This window comes from Palaemon carinicauda, chromosome 17 (assembly GCF_036898095.1).
Source record: "Palaemon carinicauda isolate YSFRI2023 chromosome 17, ASM3689809v2, whole genome shotgun sequence".
Classification (NCBI taxonomy): Eukaryota; Metazoa; Arthropoda; class Malacostraca; order Decapoda; family Palaemonidae; genus Palaemon; species Palaemon carinicauda.
This window is the reverse complement of record NC_090741.1, coordinates 67,170,165-67,187,595: the sequence shown is the minus strand read 5'-3', so window position 1 is coordinate 67,187,595 and position 17,431 is coordinate 67,170,165. Positions and strand designations below refer to the sequence as shown.

The 17,431-nt window shown below is 35.5% G+C and overlaps 1 protein-coding gene across 1 annotated transcript in view; it reads right to left on the bottom strand.

The window, feature by feature from the left end:
• The window catches only part of LOC137656407 (PMS1 protein homolog 1-like), a 72,143-nt gene that overhangs the window by 14,851 nt on the left and 39,861 nt on the right, over positions 1–17,431 (bottom strand). Inside the window, exons 4-9 of the mRNA XM_068390584.1 lie at positions 17,082–17,190; positions 10,587–10,712; positions 9,978–10,118; positions 8,322–9,485; positions 4,998–5,232; positions 2,066–2,207 (exon numbers count right to left, since the gene is read on the bottom strand). Coding sequence (XP_068246685.1) covers positions 2,066–2,207; positions 4,998–5,232; positions 8,322–9,485; positions 9,978–10,118; positions 10,587–10,712; positions 17,082–17,190 — 1,917 coding nt within the window. The remainder of the gene's footprint in view (positions 1–2,065; positions 2,208–4,997; positions 5,233–8,321; positions 9,486–9,977; positions 10,119–10,586; positions 10,713–17,081; positions 17,191–17,431) is intronic.

The window sequence follows — 17,431 nt, the reverse complement described above, 5'->3', positions numbered from 1 at the left end:
TATTGATATAGTTTGGAAATACAATATTATATTGAGTAAAGAAGAGTGAGAAGTTATAGTTTTAGAAGAAGCAAAATACAAATGATCATTATCTTATTAGTTTAATTAGATAGTCTTTTTCCAATCCAAAAAAAATTGACTTTAAAAGGAGGGTGAAAACCGGAGTAATAAAATTCAAACAGGACAACTGGGTTAAAATGATACAGAGAGAGTGAAAGAAAAGAAAATATAGAAAGCAAAGAAATTCAGAGTTCAGAGAAGAACAAATAACCTATACGTACTAGCTACAGCGTAGCACTAAACTGACATGCAGTATTACTCCCCTACAGCAGTACAATACAAAAAAGGGAAGGATTGAATGGAAAGTAAGGAATTTGAGCCATATGGCTTGGTGCTGGAGCCTGGGAGGCTATTCAGTACCAACATGGTGAATGATATACTTTAAAAGATTTTCTATTGTCTCTCCCACAGGGAAACTCTAGGAGTTATTATCAAGTGTCCGCTATAGATTGGTCCTCCTGGACTTCTTCCATGACATCGTCTTCCTTCCCTTTGGATGCTCACCAATTAGCCCACGAACAGAATGAACGACTGTGTGCCTGTCCCTGTTTGGGGAGGATCCTTACCAAACACAGTTGGTCTCTGTAATGATGGGCATGGAACCCTTATCTCGTTGTCTCTAGAGAAGTGTCGGAAGAAGGATTGGAAAGAAGGCATCACTCTTTACCCCGATGGAGAGTATGAGTGTTCGGTGTCATAGGAAATCATGCACTATTAGGAGGTGCGTAAACACCTGTACCACATACAAAACATATCTTATTTAAGGCTGTAGTCTCTGCAATGATGTTTCGTATGAGACAGGGCACTGGTAGCAGGCATGTAATCACCTGTACCACGTACCGAAACATTTCTCGGGTACTTAAGCGTTCCCGATACGTAACCTCTTGCCTCACACATGAGTTGAGAAAATACTTGGATGGTCTTACCAAGAACATATGTTCCAGATACATACAGTCCCTCTAAAGCATACAAGGAGAGAGATCGGTCAGGGGAGGAGAACACATTATAACATCTCGATGATTGTATGAGTCCGTACTGAGATTGGACCTGAGAAGTCAACTGAGCCAATCTATATCACAAGAAAGAGTTGGAAGACCTTGGCATATGGAAAACTCTCAGGACGTGGGAAAATCCCATGTCCTGAACCAAATTCTGAGTGTAGGAAGATCAATGTCGTGAAGGTGTTTTAGCCTGTCAAAAAAACTCATTCTCACTGAAAGATCTCTGGTCTCATGGTGCTAGGAACACATAACAGGTGACAGGCATACCAGTTCCCTGGTGACTCTAAAGTAACAATCAAAAGACGAAAAAGACTGTTCTAATCACTGTGGTTCCTGATCATTGAGGATTAATTTCAAAACCCAACCAGGGATTTATAGTGATACTATGTTTCCAGTGTTTTCCAATGACAAAAATATAACCCCTGTCACTATTTCATGGACCCTTTCTGGTTAATGTCAGCCTTTTCATTGTTCAATCCAAGAACTATTACTTCGTACTGTACCTGCTTTTTTCATCCTTATTTCTTTAATTTTATTCCATACATCCCTACAACTTATCAACTACATTTCAATCCCCATATTTATTCCTTATGAAGACCTATCAATGAAAAAAAAAAATTATATAAAGTTCTTTCACTTCAATAACCTATGTGACCTACAAATGGAAGTGGTGATAAATAAGGTTCCAAGTAGATAATTTTCACCTTTGAAAGAAAATCCTTCAAGATGTCACGAACACCAATTCCCTGATACTCATCTACAACACATTTTTTATTCTAAAAATCTACATTCATATATCAATGTATAGTCTCTTTCCAAAACAGCTTCCAAAAATTTTGATGAATGCCTTTCAAGTTTGAAAAGTTTTCTTAAGATGATCAATCACTTTAAATAAAGTGAGAAAGCTCTTTAGGACCTACAGAGACGATACACTGATGTATGACCGTGAATTTTCATACATGTAATAGTTTGTTTTCTTCAAGATTTTTTCTACAGTATATTACCTGATCTCCTTTTGGTATCTTTCACTGTCTTCTTTGGCCATGTCTTCGTAATACTTCTTAGTTTCACTAGATAATTCCTTCCACCTATTGGCCATTTCTTTTGCCACATATGCAAAATCTTTACCTGGATTATCTGCCAACACTTGAGACCAAGACAAGATTCAAAGTTATTAGCAATTTTGAAATACCAAAGAATCCACAATAAAACTATTTTCAAACGAATACGAGAAAATCTTATTATTGAAGTTTATATTTACGTTATTATAAACTATTAACTACTGCTTATAAAAAAGATATATTATGAAAAAGCATCTTAACCCTTTCGCTTCGAGGCCATGGATCCGCAACTGGAGCTATATACAAGATTTGTCATCATAAATATACTTGCTCACTTACCCTATAAGCTACATTTCCATGTTTATCTGTTTTACTGCTGATTACAGAATAAATTTTTCAAGTTTGCTTTATTTTCCATTGTATTTCACTCTAAACAACAAAAATGTTTTTCCATTCATTGCAAAGTGATTATAGAACAATTAAAAGAAAAAAGGTTTTATATAATTACTGTATCTCTAAATAATGGTAAAGCACTGCAATTTTGTGAAAAAAAAAAAACTTTATATTCATTGAAGTGACTAGGTTATTCAGTTATAATTCTACGATAAATAGCCATCAAAAGATATAAAACTACTCATTAGTAATACACTAATGAACTTTACGTTGTAGAGAAATGTAAAGAAAATAACCATTTATTTCCTTTGACACAAGTATTCTGTAATTTATAATTGTAAAGTATGGTACAGCACTGCAATTTTGTGTAAAAAACTTTATATATTCATTGAAAGGACTATGTTATTCCGTAATAATTCCACAATAAATAGCAATCGAAAGATATAAAACTACTCGACAGTAATAACAGACTTTACGTTATACACAAAAATTATTCTATAATGTATAATTAATAAGGTATATATGCAATAAACAAATATGAATCAACAAAAAACTGATGACAAAAGATACATATTTCTCTGAGAGAGAGAGAGAGAGAGAGAGAGAGAGAGAGAGAGAGAGAGAGAGAGAGAGAGAGAGAGAGACGTATTATAAAATTTAGTTCATCACACATAAGGTTTGTTCGTTCGTCTGTCATTTCACGTTGCATGAGACTGGTCATGTAAGAACATGATGAATACTGCATAAAATGTCAATACAGTAAAAGGAAATAATCACAACAGGCTAAGTTTTACTCGTGAAAACAATGAACAATACTTATATGAAATATAGAAAACAGGAAGATGATATAATTTTGTAGGAATGATAGTAGAGAAATAAGAATAATATAAGAAAAAAAGATAAATCTAATTTTCTTTCAACAATTTGCATTACTGGTAAGTTTTTGTCTCGTGGATGGGACTTACAGTCGAAGGCGGGGAGACTTTCTCTGTGATTTGAACACTGTGACAACTGACAACTTAGAAAAACAATAAAATAGACCTTATATAATCCTGAAAATGGACTAGAATCGCAAATATTTTAATTGGTGATGAGGTTAGATGTAAATACACTAAAATAGACCTTACATAATTATGAATAAGGACTAGAATCGCAGGTATTTTGGTTGGTGGTAGGATGACATGTCTCCCAGTTAAGGGTGTCTGTTTGTGTAATGCCTAAGGTAAGGAATGCTGCCATTGGCTAGAGAGTGTGGTGTGATTATTTCTTGGTAACATACAAAGACTAAAATAGCTGTTACATATTAAAAAATAAAGGCTAGAATCCCAAAACATTGTTGGTGGGCTGTAGACAGGAGGAGGAGGGGCTAAAACTAGAGAGAGGAATTTTTTAGAGAAATTTCCCTGAATGTGAACTTGTTATATACAACTATGTGCTATACCCTTTCGTAGCTTATAAAAATGATGATAATAATAACAATAAAAATAATAATAATAATAACAAAGATGACATATCCTGACGTCATGGTGTGTATTACCATGCCTGTTTTGAATTACACTGATGTCATCGGAGCAAAGGGGTTAATATATATAGATTTGAAATTTCATTTTGCAGTTTAAAATTCTTCAAACTTTCAAAAAACCTGTTTGAAGAGATTTATTTCTAAGAGATAATACATTGTACTTGTGTAGAATTTCATTGTACATGCAATATGCTTATTTTGGATGAAGGGGGAGACCTACATCTTTAGAGGAAGCTTAATTATGTTTATAGTTCTAATCTTTAATCAATCAAGAACAGTTAGGCCAACTCTAAATAAAAGAATAGTTAGGCCAACCCCAAGTACAAAAATATGACCTGGTTATCATTCAAAAAAAGAATTAAAAAAATAAAATGAACTTTAGGACTTGAAAAAAGTAAATACAATAATATAACTTTCTTACTGCCATGTACAGCACTCCCTTCACCAACCTACCCAGTCCCAGGAGGTAAGTGAAGGAAACGAGATCTGAAGAAATCCCAACCAAGAGAGTAATTCAGATTAATTTTGTCAAGCTGTTTTCTTCTGCATGCTTCTGTGTACCTACTGTTCATCTTATATTAGTAGCTTGTAATTTACAGTTTATAAATGTATACAGTAATCTGTTCCTAATTTACTTAGATATGTCTTTTGCTGGTAATTTACCAAGCAACTGTTCTATATTATTATTATTATTATTATTATCATTATTACTAGCTAAGCTATATTCCTAGTTTGAAAAGCAGGATGCTATAAGCCCATGGGTTCCAATAGGGGAAAAATAACAAAGTGAGGAAAGGAAATAAGTAAATGAATAAACTAAATGAGGATAATGCAAGACAAATAAGATCCCTTTAGGTAAATCTTTGTTTCCCTTATATTTCACAACATTATTATAAAATTCAACTTGCCTTCTACAATGCTAATAATCCTATACTTCCCTATTATCCCTTTCTTACATACCATGAGGTCTAATATCTCTGGAGAAGAAAATGAAAGCACTTGATGGTCTTTTAACTGGCTTGCTGTGTACGTATTCGAACGAAGTTGACATTAAAGAATTTACTTTCTTCTTCTTTGGAGGAGTAAATGTCATATCTATAGAAGCCAATGAGAGCTGTCTCTTTCCTTCCAATCTTGGAATAGGACTTTCACCAGGACAGGATTTACTGTTAGTGGGCTTGAGGATCTGTACAGTCTGAAAATAAATTAATCATGTCAAAATTACTAATGTACATATTAAACAATGACCAACTTATTTCAACAAAGGACGTGGAAGAATTGAGATTCAACAAAACAACTATCTTCACATTCAAAGTTATCTGGTTGTACAATTCAATTTCAACAAAAATGATAAATAACAATCCTAAAATGATTATGTTATAAAGCAAAAATTTATTTAAAAATGCTTTTCACTTTAGGGTCTTTGTTTTCTGTTTGTTAGCCAATCTTCAATCCATTCAGCTGGCTTGTCAATTATGCCTAGTGCTCTAATTTTGACCATTATTTTTTTATTAGGAACTTTGCCAAAAAACTTTTGAAAGACTCGGCACATTATGTCTAGTGCCCTGCTTTTGTCATAAATGCTAAATATGTTGTGGACAGATATGTCACACACATATGAGAGAGAGAGAGAGAGAGAGAGAGAGAGAGAGAGAGAGAGAGAGAGAGAGAGAGAGATATAATTAAAAAGAAAGTTGTCATCTTTTATAAGTACAATAAAACTATGTTAGTAACAAAAAGGATGTTTGGAAGATTGAATGTTGTGCATGTGTTTAGGAAGACGGCTAATGGTATGTCTGATCATTTTTTGTTTAAGGAAAATTAGTTGTAGCAAAAGAGTAGAGAAATAAGTGGGAAGATGTAAAATGGAGGTAGTGAAGGTTGAAGTTGAAAAAAAAAAAAAAAAAAAAACTAGAGGTAAAAAAGTAAATATCACGAAAGGAAGGAAGGAAGTGGCATATGATAGAGAGAAAGGAATAGAAACTTTTGATCTATAGGAGGAGTGGAAGTTAGTAAAAAAAAATTTTGTTGGCATTGCAAGTGATGTGTATGGCAAGAGGATTGTTGGAGGCAGCATGAGGAAAGATAGTGAATGATGGAATGAAGAAGTGAAGATGAAAACAAAGAGAAAAAGAGGGCATTTGAAGAATGGCTGCCGAGTAATAGTGTAGAGAAGTAAGAAAGATATAGAGAAATATGTGGAAGTAAAACATAAAGTAGCTGAGGTAAAGAGGGCAGATGACTAGAGGTGGGGTCAGTGATTGGGTTGTTCATATGAAGAGAATAAGTAGTAATTTTGGAAAGAAGTGAAGAGAGTCAGGAGGGGTGGATCGAGAAGGGAAAAGACAATGAAAGATGACAATGGAAGGTTGAGAGAGAGAGAGAGAGAGAGAGAGAGAGAGAGAGAGAGAGAGAGAGAGAGAGAGAGAGAGAGAGAGACATGGATTTTGGATGTCTCAAAGATTTCTTAGGGCATCCGCGGGGACTTCATTTGCTCTTTGGTAGAGCTAGTTTCAGCATTTAGAGAGTTCTTATGATCTTGCCTAACTTATTCTTGAATTTTTATACCGTGTTACTGTTTACTACATCCACTGGAAGTTTATTCAAAGTATTTGCTATTTTGTATGTAAATAAATTGCCACATTAAGTGGTGTTATATCTTTTCAATTGCAGTTTGTATCCATTACTTCTGGACTGATTTGTGCTAAGCGTGAACAGATTGTTGTAATCTACATTTGTTGTTCATTTAAGAATTTTTAATGCCTCTATTAACTGAGAGAGAGAGAGAGAGAGAGAGAGAGAGAGAGAGAGAGAGAGAGAGAGAGAGAGAGAGAGAGAGAGAGAGAGAGAGAGAGAGATTTTTGTTTTAATCAGACATTTGACTACATGGTAACAGTAATATTGTTTACATCTATATAGTAATCAAGTTATGCCAAAACAATACAAAATAAAGTTTAGACAGATATTTAAGTGCATATTAAAAATAATATTGCTCACATCTATACATCAAAGGTTATACAAAGGAATTCACATGGAATACAAAATGATTTCGTAGTTAATATTACAACACAGTCAATTTAATAAAAGGTAATGATTGTTTCCACCAAAGTGAGGATGGCATATGAGGATCTCATCGAGCAAATTATTATCTGTCAATAATTGTTTACATATATCGGCTACTGTGAGTCTTTGCAGTAATATGTCACAAACAGGTGGACATTCCAGGCAATAGTGTTCCAGGGTATTGGCGTTAAGTGCATCACATAACCTACAGGAGAAGTGAGGAACTCCATCTTGCTCAGCCACCTGCCAAACTGGTCGCCAACCCAACACGAGAGAGAGAGAGAGAGAGAGAGAGAGAGAGAGAGAGAGAGAGAGAGAGAGAGAGAGAGAGAGAATTTTCCTGAACCTAAGGCTTTCTATTGGAATGCCTGCTTTCCTTCATAAGAAATGAATCTTCAAAGTATTTAAAACATACTAACTGCTTCAGCATGATTCTATAAAATCTTTACCTATTTTGCAGCATTAATTTTATTCTATTTGGTTTCACCTCCATAAGTACTCTTTACGTAACCACAAGACTTCTCTCTTCTGTACCACAAATTATTTTTTGCTTCCCTAAATATTTCTACAGCTAGGAAAAATTCTGTACAAACATTAATGTATGTACCTTTCATATAAACTTGCAATGTGTTATAACTTGGACAGGGACTTGCAAAAGCTAAAAAAATGACAAAAAATAACTTCCTAAGAGTTTTGCCATTGCATCTAACAGTTAATACACAATCCTGAAAAAATATCCAATTGTTATTTTCATTCAGATTTCTTGCATATCCTGAAAATTATAGAATATTGCAATCAATGTACTATATCAAAAGTAGCATTTGTATGTTATCTGTATGATATAGCTATTTAGGTCAATCAAATTCTAAAACTAAATACTTTACCTTTCCTAACTATAAAAAGTCAGTCTAAATCAGCAGCACTGTATTATTACAATGAAGCTGCAATCCCATTTAAAAAAAGCAGACTACAAGCCCAAGGGCTTCAAGAGAATCAAAGAAGTAAAAGATGAATTATAAGAGAAATACAGTAACTATTAAAAAAAACAATGTGAAAATTAAAGTGAAAGTCTTACATGATGCAAGACAACCTCCTTGACAAAATATCAGTAAAGACATATAGTTATATGAAATGGTCATTCATTGCTATTACTTGGTATCAAAACCAAAACATTCTGCTACATCTATGTACAAGTGCCACAAAATTTGTTCTGAACCTTACCTGAATATCCAGACCATTTTCAGAAATTCCATGGCTCCAGTTTTCTGTCTTAGTGTTATTTGTCACCTTGTTTTCATCACTGAATTCATTTACAATGTCAGTTTTAGCTTCCATATTTTCTTTATCTTGATTAATAATTCTCTTTTTTTCTACAACCAGATCAGTATTTCTATTGTCAGGCCCTAATTCCACAGTACTGGACTCCCTTTCTCCTCTCACGTTAACATCATCTATTACATTTGATGACAGAGGTGCAATCTTGTATACTGGAATTCCATCACTACCAACTGTTGAGACATGTGCCACATCATAACTATCTTCAAATACAGATGTATTTAAATTCTTACCAAAGGCTTCAGCCTCATTTTGTTTGGGATTTCGAATATCTGTCTTGGATGCTGTAGTGCTTGAATTCTTATGAGAGTCAATAATTTCCCCCTCACCCTGACCAAAATTCTTAGGAGATAGATTAACTGCTGCATTGCTGTTTGTAGATCTTTGCTGTGAATCATTATATACGGCCCCAGCACCACACAACTGGTTTCTAACAGCCTGACTGATGGATGTATTAAAATCCTTAGGTTTGCCTGCGCAATTAGAATCTCTAGAGCTTTGAATTGTACTAAGTGACAAATTGGGACATTCCTCTAGTATTCTATTTTCAGGGGTGCTAGCCATTCTATATTGTCTTTGTTCGGCATCATCATCTGCAAAATTTTCTATCACACTAATCTCTTTCTCCCTTTCCATACTTTTAGAAAGGTCTTCACTTTTGTCTCTCCCAGCTATCACTCTTGGAGCTACAGTAACATCAATACTAACTTCTCTCTGTGATTCTAACCTTGAAGTTTTAAGTGATAAGATATTTCTCGGTGCCTGGCTACTGTACTTCTTACATGCTGTTGAACCAACAGTCTTTACATTGCTTTGTTCAGTCTTCTTGGATTCAAGTTCATCTAAAAAAAATGAATCATCCTCACAAAATGTTTCATTTTTGTTATCAGTATCCGGTGGTTTTGCTACAGTTGACACTTGTGTTATACCAGCAAAGGTACATGTTATGTGTTCATGGTCACTAGATTCTTTTTTCTTACTTTTATCTGCTGCCTCTATTGGTCCATAAAACTCCTCCAAGACTTCTCTCACCAGTTCAAGAACATCACCCTGACAAAAATGTATTAATGAGTAAAAACTTTAATTTAATATATTCCTTTCACCCACATATCACTGAAATGGTCAGACATTTATACTGATTTATTTATCATAAATACCGTTGAAATGAAGGTCAAATATTTACATGAATCCCACCAGGATGGAGACATATCAACAAATAGATTAATAGGCCACCATCACTTCTCGAAAACCAATAATTTTCCTGACATTCTATGTTACAGCTATGCAAGGTCATTATGATTAAAGCTGATATAACTTTACCATACATTGAAAACTTTCAGAACTTGACACTTAACATAAGGATATAAAAGGGTACAGCCTTCCAATATATAGTATTCTGACCAAAGATTTTTGTAGACTCAAACAATCTTTAAAAAATACTTAAATGCTTATAAATTTAGACACCATCTAATTCGTATTAACAAAGAGAAAAATGTCAAACCTTTTATCATGAGACATATAACACAAACACTTGTAGCTCACCTCATCCTTCAGAAGTACTTTAGTCTTATTAGGTTCTAGATTGACATCTACAGAATCAGGAGGTAGACTAAGTGAGATAAAACCAATTGGGTAACGACCATGACAAGTCTCGTAGTGCAAGTTGAAGTGAGATTTAACTGTCTGAAAGTGAAGTTAAAATATATTTGCTTGTAAAATCACTTAGAAAAGCTGACACTAACATAAATTCTATAATTCAAACACGTCTCAACAATGTTACTATAAAAAAATTACTACAAATAAACCATATAAAGAGCATTAATTATAACATCCAACCCACAATCAGAAATTCCAATGACATCAATCGTCATCCATAGAAGATCTGAAATAATTCATTAAAACTATAGAATATATACCATCCTCTGTATAATATACACAGCTATTCTGGGGAAAGGCTGATTAAAATTAGCATATCATAGAAAGTAGTAATAACAATAGCTGAAAGAGAACTGACAAAAAGTGAGCAAATGGTTTATAAAAAAGGCAGATAAGCCATAACCTGAATGGGTTGACATTAGAGCACTAATGTACCTTATTATTGCATTACTAGGGTACAATTAGGAAATTTCACACTGAACTATCATACCATACCTTTTCAATTAACTTGTGGGTCACGGGTCGCTTGTTTACCAAAACGAATAATCGGTCAGCTGATGACCGACCATAGTCACCTATGCCACAGAACTTCTTCTGAGGCAAAATAGCTTCAAGGGTTACCTAGAAAAAAAAATTCTGACAATAAAAGTCAGCAAGATTACTGCAGAAAATTTTGCAAATATCATTAGGTGTTGTAAGATATGCATAGTTTTCAGGATGCAAATAGAATAGATGTTGGACTTGTAAAAAAAACTTGATGTTTCCTAGTTACTCGAGTGCCATATGTGGTTGAGATCATGATGAGGTGTAGATGGAGATGGTTTGGTCATGCTCTTTGGACTCCCCAAGAGAGATTAGTTTACCAAATGCTCAGCTGGGCTCCACAAAGGACTAGAAGAGTTGGAAGACCCAAGCCTACATGGCTGAGGACTATGAAGCGCGAAGTAGGAGATGATGAATGGAGAAATATTGAATTAAAAGCTCAAGATAGAGACAACTGGCGAAATCTAACAGAGGCCCTTTGCGTCAATAGGCGTAGGACGAGAGATGATGATGATGATGATGATGATGAGTTACGAATCAGTATTAGCACTCTTCACAAGAAAACATAACAAGTGGTCCATTAGAAAAATTTCCATACTAGTTTTAAATGTATTTTGTGAATATCAAATAAAAATAAATATAAAATACGTACAGTATGACAGCAAATCTTAAATTTATCTATTGTAGATTTCTGTGCTTTTGTCAATCTTGAGAAGGTTCATGATAGAATCCCAAGAAAAATAATTTTTAGGTTCTTAAGGAAGAGGAAAGTCCCAGAGAAGTTGGTTAGAATGGTTCGGATGTGTGTGTGCGTGTATACAGTAATTGAAATGAAGTTGTCATTTTTTAAAAGTACAGTAAAAATGTGTTGATAACAAGAAGGATGTTTGGAATATTGAAAGTTTTGCACAAGTTTAGGAGTATGGCTAACAGAATGTCTGATCATTTTTTGGTGGAAGGAAAATTAGTTGTAGCAAAAGGGTGGTGAAATATAGTGGGGGGTTCTAAAATGGAGTTAGTGAAGTTTGAAGAGTTGAAAAAACTAGAGGTAAAAAGTAAATGACAAGAAAGGAAGGAAGGAAGGGGCATATGACAGAGTGAAAGGAAGAGAAACTGGTGATCTACAGGAGTGGAAGTTAGTAAGAGAAAATTTTGTTGGGATCGCAAATGATGCGTGTGGCAAGAGGATTGTTGGAGGCAGTATGATGAAAGATAGTGAATGATGGAATGAAGGAGTGATGATGAAAACAGAAAGAAAAAGAAGGCATTTGACGAATGGCTGCAGAGTAATAGTGTAGGAAGTATGAAATATACAGAGAGAAATATGTAGAAGTAAAATGTGTTGTAATTCAAGGGGTATTAGTTTGTTGAGTATAGTTGGAAAAGTTTAGGGTAGAGTACTGATTAATAGGATTAAGGATAAAACAGAGAATGCAATCTTAGAAGTACAGGGTGGTTTTAGAAGAGGTAGCGGTTGTATGAATCATATTTTTACAGTTAGGCAGATGTGCAAGAAATATTTAGCAAAAGGAAAGGAGGTTTATGTTGCGTTTATGGATCTGGAGAAAGCGTATGATACAGTTGATAGGGAAGCAATGTGGAATGTGATGAGGTTTGGAGTTGGTGGAAGGTTGTTGCAAACAGTGAAAAGTTTCTACAAAGGTAGTAAAGCATGTGTTAGATTAGGAAATGAAGTGAGCGATTAGTTTCCGGTGAGAGTGGGGCTGAGACAGAGATGTGTGATATTGCCGTGGTTGTTTAACTTGTATGTTGATGGAGTGGTGAAAGAGGTGAATGCTCGAGTGCTTGGACGAGGATTGAAACTGGTAGACGAGAATGGCCATGAATGGGAGGTAAATCAGTTGTTGTTTGCAGATGATACTGTATTGGTTGCAGACGCGGAAGAGAAGCTTGGCCGATTAGTGACAGAATTTGGAAGGGTGTGTGAGAGAAGGAAGTTGAGAGTTAATGTGGGTATGAGTAAGGTTATGAGATGTACGAGCAGGGAAGGTGGTGCGAGGTTGACTGTCATGTTGAATGGAGAGTAACTTGAGGAGGTAGATCAGTTTAAGTACTTTGAGTCTGTTGTTGCAGCAAATGGTGGAGTGGAAGCAGATGTATGTCAGAGAGTGAATGAAGGATGCAAAGTGTTGGGGGCAGTTAAGGGAGTAGTAAAAAATAGAGGGTTGGGCATGAATGTAAAGAGAGTTCTATATGAGAAAGTGATTGTATCAACTGTGATGTATGGATCAGAGTTGTGGGGAATGAAAGTGATGGACACACACAAATTGAATGTGTTTGAGATGAAGTGTCTAAGGAGTATAGCTGGTGTATCTCGAGTAGATAGGGTTAGGAACAAAGTAGTGAGGGTGAGAATGGGTGTAAGAAATGAGTTAGCAGCTAGAGTGGATATGAATGTGTTGAAGTGGTTTGGCCATGTTGAGAGAATGGAAAATGGCTGTCAGCTAAAGAAGGTGATGGATGCAAGAGTTGATGGGAGAAGTGCAAGAGAAGGCCAAGGTTTGGGTGGATGGATGGAGTGAAGAAAGCTCTGGGTGATAGGAAGATAGATGTGAGAGGCAAGAGAGCGTACTACAAATAGGAATGAATGGCGAGCGATTGTGACGCAGTTCCGGTAGGCCCTGCTGCTTCCTCCAGTGCCTTAGATGACCGCGGAGGTAGCAGCAGTAGGGGATTCAGCGTTATGAAGCTTCCTCTGTGGTGGATAATGGGGGAGGGTGGGCTGTGGCACCCTAGCAGTACCAGCCGAACTCAGTTGAGTCCCTTGTCAGGCTGGGAGGAACGTAGAGAGGAGAGGTCCCCTTTTTATTTCATTGTTTGATGTCAGCTAACCCCAAAATTAGGGGAAGTGCCTTGGTATATGTATGTAAAATGTAAGGAAGCTGAGGCAATGGGTTGTTCAGCTGATGAAAATAAGAAGTTTTGGAAAAAAGTGAAGAGAGTAAAGAGGGGTGGATTGAGAAGTGATGAGACAGTGAAAGATGACAACGGAAGGTTGTTAAAAGGAGAGGAGGCAAAGAAAAAGTGGGCTGAATATTTTGAAAGGTTACTGAATGTTGAGGATAGTAGGGTGGAAGATATAATTGTAGTTGCAGGTGTTGAGGTGCCATTGATGGGAGATGAGAATGAGAGAGAGAGATTACAAGAGAGGAAGTGAAGAGAGCACTAGACGAAACGAGAGCAAAATAAAGGACCTGGTATGGATGGTGTGAGGGCTGAGATGTTGAAGGAGGGAGGTGTGACTGTAGTTGAATGGTTGGTGAAATTGTTTAATATATGTTTTATGTTGTCAATGATACCAGTGGACTTGATGGGTGCTTGTATTGTTCTGCTATACAAGGGTAAGGGAGATGTGCATGAGTTTTGTAATTCAAGAAGTATTAGTTTGTTGTGTGTGGTTGGAAAAGTGTATGGTGAAGTGATAATTAATAGGATTAAGGATAAAACAGAAGATGCAATCTTCGACATCCAGGGTGGTTTTAGAAGACGTAGGGGATGAATGAATCAGTTTTTACAGTTAGGTAGATATGCAAAAAAAATATTTAGCAAAAGGTCAGAAGATGAATGTTGCATTTATGGATCTGGAAAAAGCTCATGATAGAGTTGATAGGGAACCAATGTGGAGTTGTGAGAGAGGTGAATGCTCGAGAATTGAAACTAATAGATGAGAGGGATCATGAGTGAGAGGTGAATCAATTGTTGCTTGCAGATGATATGGTATTGATTGCAGACTCGGAGGAGAAACTGGGTCGATTAGTGACAAGAGTTTGAGAGGTTGTGTGAGAGAAGTAACTTGAGAGTTAATGTGGATAACAGTAAGGTTATGAGATGCATAAAATGGGAGGGTGGGGCTAGGTTGAATGTCATGTTGAATGGCGAGTTGTTTGAAGAAGCAGATCAGTTTAAGCATTTAGGGTCTGTTGTCACAACAAATGGTAGAGTGGAAGCACATGTATGTCAGGGAGTGAATGAAGGATGTAAAGTGTTAGAGGCAGTGAAGGGAGTGGTAAAGAATGGAGGGTAAGAAATGAATGTAAATAGAGTTCTGTATGAGAAAGTATTTGTACCCCCTGTTATGTATGGATCAGGGTTGTGGGAATGAAAATGATGGAGAGACACAAATTGAATGTGTTCTAAATGAAGAGACTGAGGAGTATGGCTGGTGTATGTCAATTAGATAGGGTTAGGAATGAAGTAGTGAGAGTGAGGACGGGTGTAAGAAATAAATTAGCAATTAGAGATTATATGAATGTGTTGAGGTGGTTTGGCCATGTAGAGAATAGAAAATGACAATCTGCTGAAGAAGGTAATGAATGCAAGAGTTGATGGGAGAAGTACAAGAGGAAGGCCAAGGTTCGGGTGAATAGATGGAGTGGAAAAAGCTCTCGGTGATAGAATAGGTGTGAGAGAGGCAAAGGAGAGTGCTAGAAATAGGAACGAATGGCAAGCAAGCAATTATGACGCAGTTGCGATAGGCCTTGCTGCTTCCTCAAGTCACCTTGTTGACCGCTGAGGTAGCAGCAGTATGGGATTCACCATTTGAAGCTTCATTTGTGATGGATGAAAGGGGAGTGTGGGTTGTGGCACCCTAGCAGTACTAGCTTAACTCGGCTGAATCCCTCTTCAGACTGGGGGGAGTTAAGAAGAAAAGTTCCCCTCTTGTTCTTTTTTTAATGTCAGCAGCCATCACCCCAAAAATTGGGGGAAGTGCTTTGGTACATAGATACGTTAAGAATTTGATCCTGCAGACATGGCCGCACCCAAAGGTTTGACCCAAGAAGCCTGTGTCCTTCAAAAAGGCTGCACAAGGAATAACAGATTCCTGCACTAATCCACTGCTTGTACATGACTCCTCGGAAGGAAAGATAAAGTCATCCACACCGACATGATTTGGGAATTATATGAAAAATATAATTACCTTTTCATTACAATCTTCCTCTTCTTCCTAGATCTATTCATTACTTATTTATTAACCCTTTTACCCCCAAAGGACGTACTGGTACGTTTCACAAAAGCCATCCCTTTACCCCCATGGACGTACCGGTACGTTCTTGCAAAAAAATGCTATAAAAATTAGTTTTTCATATTTTTTGATAATTTTTTGAGAAAATTCAGGCATTTTCCAAGAGAATGAGACCAACCTGACCTCTCTATGACAAAAATTAAGGCTGTTAGAGCAATTTAAATAAAATATACTGCAAAATGTGCTTGGAAAAAAATAACCCCCTGGGGGTTAAGGGTGGGAAATTTCCAAATACCCCGGGGGTAAAAGGGTTAAGCAATATGGCAGAGAAGTTAAGACCTACCAAGATCGTCTTCTACAAGAGAATTTTATGTGTAAAGATAATTTTTTTTTAGCCAAGTGTGTGCATTTACAAATAACTGCAACTGTCATGGTTCATATACATTACCCTTGGAAAGGGCATTCTTTGTATTTTTACATGATGCTAAAAGAAATTTAAAATTATGATATTTTAATATCAAAAACTTTATTGTAAATTTTGTCACATAAAAATAAAAATTTATTGTTCATCTTTGCTATATGATTGCTCAATTTCTCTTTGAGAATACATAGGAGTTTTCTTTTCATTATATTAAATATTTAATTATCCTTCTAATACACTTTCAACTTTTTTCTATCTTTATTCCTTAGTTAGTTAAGCTACGAAACTTCAACACATAAAGGGTGACATATGTTATTGCTCATAGTAAAAAGTTAGCATTTTCAATCAATCACAACTCATTACCAATCACATTTATAGTGCAATCCTTGATATAGAATTATAAATAATATAAAAATATAAAATAGTCCTCTAACATAAACAATTGATTTTCGAAGAATATTTTCAAGAATTCTCTTTTTTTTTTTTTTTTTTTTGCAAAATTTTCACATCTTCTTTGCTCTTTAAAATATTTCTTTGCATTACAAAAATATTCTGCTTACATCATACAAATTCAAACATTCTTTGATATAAAGCAATAAACCAGAAGTTCATATTTGGTATGGCTTGGCATTACCAAGGAGTGGAATAAAATTTATCTCCGGGTGTGTAAATTTTGCCCCCTTACCAATAGTCATGAGTCTGACAGAGATTTTGACTTGCTAAGGATCGATCACAAGAGGGTTAAGAAGACAAAGAGAATGAAATATCTAATAAAAAGTCAACCTTTAAGAAACAATTAACTCACTCTGCAGATCTTTCTGAGCTATGAACAATTCACAACCAAAAACAAAGCATTTAGTTACTGCTGCCTGAAGGTTTTGAATGCCTAGGAGCAAACCTAGCAACAGACTTCTGCTTTTCCTTAGTTTGTGAAACAAAAGACTGATATGTCATGACTTATCCTAACCACAAAATAATGCTAAATCATAAGAAATGGTGAGACTAATATATAATAATCAATAAAACATTATTCATTACTTACATCTCCTTTAACCTTGGTTTTTGATGAAAAACCTTTAAATATTTCGGGGAAAGTATTCAAGAGGACGCCTTGCAGATTGGATGCACTATTCTTCTTAAATATTGTGGCTCTGCATTAAAGAGAAACTTAATTATCAATCACACAAACTATTGCCCTCAAGTGATTAGAAATACAAAAGACTTGCTAAATCTTCCCTTACATTAAATGGCCTTAATAAATCTTCCCTTACATCAAATGACCCTAATAAATCTTCCCTTACATTAAATATCCCTAATAAATCTTCCCTTACATTAAATATCCCTAATAAATCTTCCCATACATTAAATATCCCTAATAAATCTTCCCTTACA